The 10,000-nt window shown below is 38.5% G+C and overlaps 1 protein-coding gene across 2 annotated transcripts in view; it reads left to right on the top strand.

The window, feature by feature from the left end:
* Positions 1-5,192, top strand: part of LOC123504650 (polyadenylate-binding protein 2-like) — a 28,862-nt gene extending 23,670 nt beyond the window's left edge. Inside the window, exon 6 of one of the 2 annotated variants that reach the window (XM_045255380.1) lies at positions 3,105-5,192. In XM_045255380.1, coding sequence (XP_045111315.1) covers positions 3,105-3,135 — 31 coding nt within the window. In that variant the 3' untranslated portion in view covers positions 3,136-5,192. Of the gene's footprint in view, positions 1-542; positions 717-3,104 lie in introns of those variants that run through there. The other variant, XM_045255382.1, reaches the window with a different exon arrangement.
* The last annotated feature ends 4,808 nt before the right edge of the window (positions 5,193-10,000 follow it).

Below are 10,000 nucleotides of genomic sequence, written 5' to 3'. Positions count from 1 at the left end.
CAGCGTTAATAATAAGAAAAGCCTCTGAAGCTCCAATGGCAACTATAACATTTACAGAGTTAGCTAAAAAAATTTCTCTTAGTTGATGTCTGGGTACTATTGTATGCACCATATAATCATACTTGTGTGTGCTAAGCTTAGCTGAATATTCTCCATGCTCTAAGAAAGGTATGCTCCTTTTGTTCATGGAAACAAAGAAATGCTTATCTGGTGCTATCTGACTGAGCGATGTCAATATATAGAATCTACCACAGTTAACTACTAGTACATAATGTATCAAAACCATGCTTCACTGCAACTCCAGTACTTTAGTATCTACTGACAGCATAAAAATTCTTTAAACCCGACAATATTTGCTCACATACAGTGAAAGCTGTTCAAGGTGTTGTTTGTTTGTTTGATCGATGATAAATTATTTCTGACTCATAATAGGTTTCATAAAAGTAATGGATGACCCTTTGTATCCCATTACCTCAGAATTTCGTTTGAGAATATACAAATGAGATTACATACATGTAAAAGATATAAAAAAAACATTACAGGTAGAAAGATGGGCTCAGAAAGATAAAGCGAGAGAGTTGCCTTCTTGTGACCAGCTTGAAGGCAGCACCTGGTCTGTAATGTCGTAGTGGTGGTCGTCTGTGATGTGTACTTATTAATTCTCACTGTATTACATCTCATGTCTGAGCAACTATGACATTAAATCAGGAAGGATTCAAAGAGTTTTAGTTCTACATTTGTGGATTTGATGCCAATACCTAGAACATTAAAGTTAGGAGGATCAACCCTCTTTAAGTTTTCAGTCAAATGGTACAATAAACTGGACTGCAGGACAGGAACAAGTTTCTCATCCATTTTTTTCTTTACACAAGCTGGATATTTCATCCTTTGACATTGTATATCCTATCAACAAAATCTAAATTCCTGCTTTTTTTTATGTTTAGTATGTCTATCAAGTGTATTTCTGTTCACATTCTTTCATATATCATGTATTTCCTGCACTATTTGGCATTGTGATATGAACTCTGTTCCCACTTGGTCCTTTTTCAGTTCAAGTGACACTGAAGATTTTTTTACAGATTATCACTGATAGTGTTTTCTCAATGTTTTAGTATTCTTCTCTTGCATTAGTTTTTATCTCCTTGCTCATGCTTATAAAATATTGATAATAACTCAGATAATTATCTTCTATTACCATTTAGCTTTATATTACATAGCCTTCTGTAGTATATAGGTGTAATGATCACTTAGGTTTCATTAAGAATTTATAACCATGTTTTGATATTCTTATAGATAGACTGAAATCACAATAATAGTTTTTTTTAGTATTAGCTATGGGATATATATATATATATATATATATATATATATATATATATATATATATATATATATATATATATATATATAATATTCCTTTCTACTTCCATGAACTTAAATGAAAATTGATTTGGATTAATGTACAAAAGCTTCTTTCTCGTATCTGTATAAAAGTAATACTAATCCCAGATATCCCAGACCCTCTTTGGTTTACTGGCTGTTGTTCAGTGTTAAGGACTTAATTAAAAGCTGCAGTGAAGCATGATTTAATATTGAAATTCATTCATGATGCGTTTAAAGTTTAGGGAGTTGTTGATGGGCTTTGTTGAGTGGGATTCTTCTTTTCTCAACCAACCTTCTCAATCATCTTTAGGAAAGTAGTATTTTTTTCACATCAGGCAACTCATCAATAGACTGGACATTGCTTGAGTGTGAGTGCAGATGACTAGTTTTTTGGAGGAGTGTTGTTAGCTACAGCTCACATGAGTCAGTTATCCTTACCTGTATACAAACAACTGGATGTAGAGCAAAACAGATTGGAATGTGTCACAAGTGCTACAGTGAAGTGTTTTGCACAGGATGAACAGGGAGAGAGAGAGAGAGAGAGAGAGAGAGAGAGAGAGAGAGAGAGAGAGAGTGGTGAGGAAATGTTATGAGGCTGACACCAGTCATCTTATTTAATGAGACCAGGAGGGAAAAAAAAAAATTTATATATATATATATATATATATATATATATATATATATATATATATATATATATATATATATATATATATTCATTGTATTTGTTGGTGCTTGGTTTCATATGATGAGAAGATTGGTGAATGTCAACTGCATCAAGTGTCTTTTGTCATCCGATATTCAACAATATTGTAGCACTCATGATTCCTTACAATCTGTTTACTCTTGTATGTGATACAGGTTATTATGTTCGTGAAATTGCACTGCATAATGAGCTGGCAAAAGATGACACTACACTCCATTGAGCAATGATTATTATATGCTCACATACGCAAGAGTGGCCAATGTAAGGATGAGTTGCTTGTTATGAAAATATAAGTAAACAAGTTCTGTGATTATTTTCCTAAGCACAGATAAAGAAATTTTCATAAAACAGGAAGAAAGTTGACCAGCACATCCTTCCAACAGTTTTGTTGACTTCCATTGCAATTGATAGCAGCCACCACACACAATAAGATAACAAGTTAATATATTAGTATTTATTTACTTGAATGATAGTTATTTTCATTACTCTCTTCTTCCATGTTTTAAAGGTAACAAAGGAGGAAAAATTAGACGAACCAATATCCTATGACCATTGATTCAGATTGATTTACCTATGCAAATAGAATGATAAAACTATCACTATTTTAACTCCTTAATACATTATGTATATATTTATATATCTGGCCAATATTCCTTGCAAAGGAAGTTAGTGAGACAATCATGTACTTTGCTTAAAATCAGCAGTAGAATGGCTAAAGATATATAAGCTTGCTATAAATACTTATTTCATAAAAGAAAGTAAAGCAAGTATTTAAATATACATCTGCAATGATTTAACATTGGTCTTTAATGTAGGCTTATGCTTTAGCTAAGATGTGTGTTTCCAAAGAATCCCATGTATGTGTGTGATATTTCAATGTTTTTATGATATATCTAGTTAATTGTTGGTGTGTTAGCAATGCAGGATGAGTTATCAGATGCCTTCACTCTGTTTTGGGATTGAGTGCAACAGTACCATCTCTGAGACAAACATTTCACCTCACTTGTCATTTCAGGGGCCGGAGGTTCTACTACAGTCCATATTAAGTGACCGGAGGCAGGCAGGGAGAGGGAGTGAGAGAGAGGGAGTGTGAGGCAGGTGGAGGTGGTAATCATGTGGTGATGGAGGAAGTATTGTGAAAACTTCCGATTCATTTTTATAATTACATATTTATTATTTTTAACAATTCATATCTGTTTTATAATTGATCTAGTTTCTTCTACACAATTATAGTAGTGTTGATGGTTAGCACCACATATCCAGGACATTTTAGTTTAGGCCTCAGAGTTTTGTGGTGGGAAGTTACGTGACAAGGATAGGGCTTATTTTTATATAGCAGTGTGTGTGTGTGTGTGTGTGTGTGTGTGTGTGTGTGTGTGTGTGTGTGTGTGTGTGTGTGTGTGTGTGTGTGTGTGTGCGTGCATGTGTGTGCGTGTGTGTGTGTGTGTGTGTGAGAGAGAGAGAGAGAGAGAGAGAGTGTGTGTGTGTGTGTGTGTGTGTGTGTGGGTAAAAGAGTGAGCATGTAGCTGATTAGAGAGGCATGACCATTGGCAAGAGACCTAACCTCCTCCCTCCTCCCTCCCTCACACATCCTTCTCCACCCTGGATGACTGTACTACCAGCCAACGCCACATGCAAAGCTCAGTATTATTGGCTGAACAACAAAAAAAGACAAAAAGCAAAAAAAAAAAAAAACTCAAAATTTAAACTTGGATAATTTGGGGATCACAGACAGACTATCCTTAGGTAACAGTTGAGGCTTTTTAGGAAATGTTAGAATGGTGGCCACACAAGTCTGCTGCAGGTGAGCCAGACTGGGCGACCAGCTGCTCCAGCGGTAAGATGTCCTAATCCTTCCTTTTCAGCACCATCTCAACAAAGGCAGTCACAGTAACACTTATTGCTCATTCATTTTTTTTTTTTTCCCCTCTTCTTTTTGCAAATAAGAGTGTAGCATTAATTTCAATATTTAGTTGGATTATTTATAAGATGCAATGAGTTCAGGAGAGTCACAATTGATAAGATTCTGTAGAATGTGTTTTTATTTTCTATTTTCTCTGATGGCTTTAGTAGCTCATCATACGGAATTGCTTTTGATGATGAGCCTCCTCTGTCTGTGTCCGTCTCCTATTGCCAGCCATGTTACTTCACATCCTGCTGCTTGAGTTTGGCTTATCATAATTTTGGCTTGTTTTATGGGCAGACAGGTCTTTCTAATGCTTACCCTCCCCATTTATCTGAGCTTGAGAGTGTCAATCAGTGTGCTGCCTTGCACTCTTTGTGCTTATAGTAATTTGTTTATATGATTATGTTAATTTAATGCCATGCATGAATGATTCTCAATGACTAAAGGTTTATTCAGCTTTAATCTCAAATAGCTTAAATACCACACAAGGTTGAGATGTCATCTGATACTGATATGTCCCAGAAGGAATACAGAAACAGTGTAGTGAATTATTGCATCAAAGATATCACTAAAGAACTTTTGTAGATTTGAGATGTGTGTCTGTGTGTGCATTTCGCATGTGTGTGTGTGTGTGTGTGTGTGTGTGTGTGTGTGTGTGTGTGTGTGTGTGTGTGTGTGTGTGTGCGTGCATGTGAGCTGCAGCTAACTTCCTCCTTTGGGAATGTCATCCTTATAAATGCTTCATCTTGAAAGAGTTGCATTAATCGAACATTTAGTCTTTACTTGTATTTGTTTGGCTTGCTTTTGCATTACTCAGCTTAGGCAGTCTTGGTTGTTTTATGATTAGCTATCTTATGATGGGTGTTGTCCTTGTTTCAATCCTGCATTACACTTTATAGGATTTTTTTTTCTTTTCCCTTTCCTCAAAGTTTGGAAATTATGGTCCTGCCAAATGCTGCAATTTTTATTTTTTATGTATGTTTCTTTTAACTTTCTTCTGTCAATCCTTGCTGTGTTGATGTTGACTTCATGCCTCATAAAAGTGTTGTGACACTCCTGACTCAATTAAACAAGGAATGAACCCTTCTGCTTGTCTGTGACTGCCTTGCCTGGCCAAGACCATCTTAAAAAAATGATAAGCAAAAAACAGGTGAAAAAAATTGTTAAAGAATAAAAAATACAAATTCAGGGAATCAGTAAAAAATGTTAAAATAAGAAAAAAAGGAAGGTTGTAACAGAATAAAGAATAAAAATGTAAACAAAGTATTCTTTTCTTATCGTATTCCTTGCTGCCCTGCCATGTACTGTAAATGGGGATGGGGTGTTGAGGATAACAAAGTTACAATGTTCAGTGGATCCACCTGAAGAGATATACCAAGCAGTAATGGGTATAAATGTGGCTTACAGAACATCAGCCTTCGTTAAGTTAATATTGGCAAGCCTGCGATAGAAAGGTAAAAGCAAAATAAAGTGATGTGGATTAACTGCTGCTGTTACCTAAAATTGCCTCAAGGAAATTAATCTTTTTACTGTGAAGTGAAAGTTATCACTACCAGAAGTAAACCCAGAGATCTCAAGAAGAATCCATAAGAAAAATGGGATTAAAGAATAGATGTAATTTGTGACTAGTGTAAGGATTGGAGGTGGCTGTAGGACAAGTAAAGATGTCCCAGAATGATTAGTAGTCAAGGAAAGGTGTGCTAATTAGCAGTCAAAAGATGAAAGAGCTTCTCTTAGTAAACATTGTCATTGTGTGGATGCCTGATTCAAAGATTTGGTCTGAGATATCAAGGGTATGTCATGGTCAAGACAACATAACTAATGGGGTTGCACTGCCTCGATTTGTTCAATATGTGGTACTTTTATTCATTTGCGGGCTCCTAAACTTTTTTTTGTCGTCCCCCATCTGCGTCCACTTCAATCATCGATATTTCCCCACTTATGTGTGCTATATCATGACCCCACTCTCCCCTCAACTCTTTTTTCCCTTTGTAACTTCAAATTTTTCCCAAAGTAATTTTCCCCAGTTTGGGAAATACTGATCTAAGAGTATATGTATCGTCATTGGTCAGGGCACGGTCTAGTAAGTACTATCTACTAGTATCTAGACCGTGTGTCAAGGTACAGTCCGAGTCTTGGATCGCGTGCTGCCTTTGAAAAGTTTAGTGGTTTGAACCCTCCTCCACAGGTGACTCACTTGAATTGACATAAAAAAAAAAAAAAAACTTCACAAAGAAGCGTCAAATCTATAAATAATGTACCTACATCCACTTCATCCCATAGGTACTTGGAGTCTATATACAATCTATGAGGGATTAGTTTCAGAAGCAGATTCAGGTTAAATGTTCCCTTTGTGGATGTTTGGATGATTTATTTGCGTATTCTGTACATTTTATGCATTCAGGTGTGGAAAGTATAACCCTATTACTGCGTTATGTAATGTGCCCTTACCGGTCCCCCACAAAGAAAAGTATTAATTGTTGACTGATTAGTAGAATAATACAAGGCTAATATTATGTCAGGGGAAGTGTCAGTAAACACTATCGTTTCAATTTTTCAAGATATACCTTTTTATGTTAATTTACTGTTATGTTTATTCCATGGAGAAATGGGTTTATACAGTTATTGTATTTGGTGCCTTATGGTTTTCACGCGTAAACCAAATTGTATCTTACCAAAGATATTGACATTACAAAATGCCAGTGATACCATCAGCAAACTACAATTATTTGATGACAAAGCGAAACAAATGATTAATTTGCTTTGAAGAAGAAAAAGCTTGCTGAATAGTGAATACAAATGACGCGCTCCGCTGATGACGTCATGGAGCATTTTACGAGGGAAAGAATGATATATAACTCTTAAATGTCCTTAATAAGTACACAATAGAAAAAAAACGAGTAAACCCAAACATTCATATGCGAAAAGTCTGTAAGCATAATTTCCTTAGCGGTAGATAAATAAAAGGAGATACAAAACGTAGCGGCAAGACGGTAACGCGCCACTGTGGGATGGAGTGAGTCAGTGAATCAGAGACCAGTTGTCAGCGGCGCTAGTGTTGGGTGGATGTCGCCGTTCGTGTCCCTTTTGTGAGCCTCTCGTGTAGCAACAGTGGTGTGTCGTGCCTAGCCATGTCGGCCCCAGATTCAGGCATCCACATGGGCTTCGACGTGGTGGAGTTGGACGAAGGAGACCTGGAGGCGATCCTGAGAGAGGGTGGAGATGGCAATGGTTTCTATACCCTGAAGTCCAAGCCGCCCGTGGCCTGCAGGTGGGTGTGGGTGTCACGAGACTGTCAGGCACTCGCTATCCGCTGCTGGGGAGGAGTGTCAGCCTCTTTTAGGGGTTGTCAGCACCTCTAGACATCAATATTGACATGCTTGTGTGTGTGCGTGTGTGCGTGTGGTGTTCCGGGAATTGAGGAAGCTGTATGAATGCGTACACACACACACACACACACACACACGGATGTTATACTACCTGCAATACTGGTTGGCCAAATAAATGTTTGTTAACTGGTAGTATACACCAGCTGACAGTCACTTTGCATGTGTTTATTGCAGGTTGATGCCATAACATTGAGGTCGTGACCCACGAGCTGACCTCAGACATTATGATAGTGTGGTTTCTCGTCATGAAACGTATCTGAGAGAGAGAGAGAGAGAGAGAGAGAGAGAGAGAGAGAGATTACATTAGATGCCTTTTCCGGAGATGGAACCTTTAACCTTACATCGTCGCCTTGTCCCGGTCAGCTTGGCGCCACTTCGGTCTCACGCCACCACCACCACTACTCCCCCCACACCGCCGCCTCCTCCTCCTCCTCCACAATCTGACGCAACATGGTGCAACTTGACTACAACATTGACAAGCGCTGAGCGATCGTGGCTGTTTCGCGCGATTTCCTCGCAAATAGAAAGGAACTTGTCCTCTCTTGGTCATGATGAAAAAATATTTATAAATGAAAACATAGGTTATATACCAGTTTTTGTTCGGCAGCATTGACGTCAAGTGAATGAGTCACCTGCCAGCAGTGACGTCATCCTAGAAGGAAGAGTTCAGGGTCGTAATGCATCTGTATCGCTGCTGTAAGGGCCAAATGAATGAAGGCAGGAGGGGGATGTCAGTGCTAGAGATCTGAACGATAGCGGGGAGATAAGCAAAGATCCGCCCAGTGCTGCCACATCGCTTTCCTGCGGTGCCGGTGGTGGTAGTGTTTGTGGTCATCTGTTATCTGCCATAGATCTAAACCCTTTTAGTCATTATTGGAGATGATAAGCTTTCCTTTTAATTCATTGGCCTATCTTATCTGGAATATCCAGTTTATGCTGGTATAGCATCACTGTCCTTTAATTGGTGTTTTGGAAAAAATCTCCCGAGCCCCCAGCCACAGCCAGGCCTCCCGCGCTGTGTGGAAGTCACGTAACAGTGCTGCTGCCTGAGCCAGCCAGCTGTGAGTGGCGGGCTTGCCCTAAAATCTTATTTAGGTTCATCTAGGAAGTAATGTTTACTCATGTTTGTGCACAGACACACAACAAAGGGGTAGCACGCATGGGATATGAGGTCATGAATTGTAACGGTGACAGGCGTCCTCATGGCGTGAGAATCAAACAGCTGCTCGTGTCAGATAATGGAACTGTGTGGACGTGGTAACTCGTTGATTATGGTACAATTATGTAGATATACGCCAAAGGCAAGATTTACGACACCTGCTTTAGTACTTCACACAGTTTGTGCTGTGACTCATGGTACACTAGAGGGGGAGGGAGGAACTATTCACTTCAAGAAGTCGATAACATTGCTGTTGTTTTTGTTTTTGTTGCTGTTACTGTTGTTTTCAAATTTCAGTCTTAACAGGAAACTAAGCCACAGGAGTGGTGTATAATTTTTCTGGGATGTATTTTTTTGTTAAAAGTTATAAATTTTTTTCTTAGAACGGAACATCATCTTATTGTTTCTTTTCATAGGAAATGAGACCACAGCGGTGTGGTTTCCTAGAATGTGTATATTTTTATTCAAAGTATTTTAGATATTTTAATGATATCACTATACCTCCGCTTTTCTCTGAAATACTACTACAACTGATGACCGGTAGTGGCGGCAGTATTGCTCTCTCTCTCTCTCTCTCTCTCTCTCTCTCTCTCTCTCTCTCTCTCTCTCTCCTTTGATCTTGAAAGGGAGTGTTGAAAGGATCACATCACACGTCTTGTATTAATAACTTGTAAGAAAAAAAATGGAGGTGGGAGCAGAATACGCCACGTAGATACAAGCATTTGATAGAAGAACAAAAATAAAGAGAATGAGAACCCAAGAATGATCAGAAAAGGCAGACAGAACGAGATGGACAAATGGAAAGTTTCGCTGAGATAAATTGGAATAAATATAGAGACAGTTTACAAATGAACTATGAAGATTGTAGGAGTCATTGAGTTCAGTAGCGTCTTACAGGCCGAGGCTGATAAAGATTAATATTTCACCATAACGACAGTGAAGGACAGTTTCCCAAAATAGCTTTGAAATATATGATTTAAGCCTTCCCGTCCACAGGAGTATGAGGGGAAGATTCCTTTGTTCTCTAGCGTTGGAGAGTCTCGATGGTCCTGCTGTATTTAAGGTATTTGTGATAAAGTAGCGGAAAAACCGTAAAGTGAATTAAGAAACGGTGTATCAGGTTAAGGGGTTATTAATTGTTTTATTATTATGTATTGTACGGTGAATGTATAACTAGAACACGTGTTTGATGCTGTCCTGAAACATGAATAACTTCGCAACAATCTCTCTCTCTCTCTCTCTCTCTCTCTCTCTCTCTCTCTCTCTGTGTGTGTTGCTAGGCAGTTGGAACCATGAAACGTTTTGAACACGAATTAAACCAACCTCTCACCTATCCCTAATACTGAGAAGTCTGTATCATTGCTCGCATCTCTTTGTGTGAAGTCTGCCCGGCAATCATCACCACGGCACGGCTGCGTTATCACCAGGGCGACGCAGAAGGGACAAAGCAGGCGGTG

The sequence above is a fragment of the Portunus trituberculatus genome, chromosome 16 (assembly GCF_017591435.1).
Source record: "Portunus trituberculatus isolate SZX2019 chromosome 16, ASM1759143v1, whole genome shotgun sequence".
NCBI lineage: Eukaryota > Metazoa > Arthropoda > Malacostraca > Decapoda > Portunidae > Portunus > Portunus trituberculatus.
This window is presented reverse-complemented; position numbering and strand designations above follow the sequence as displayed.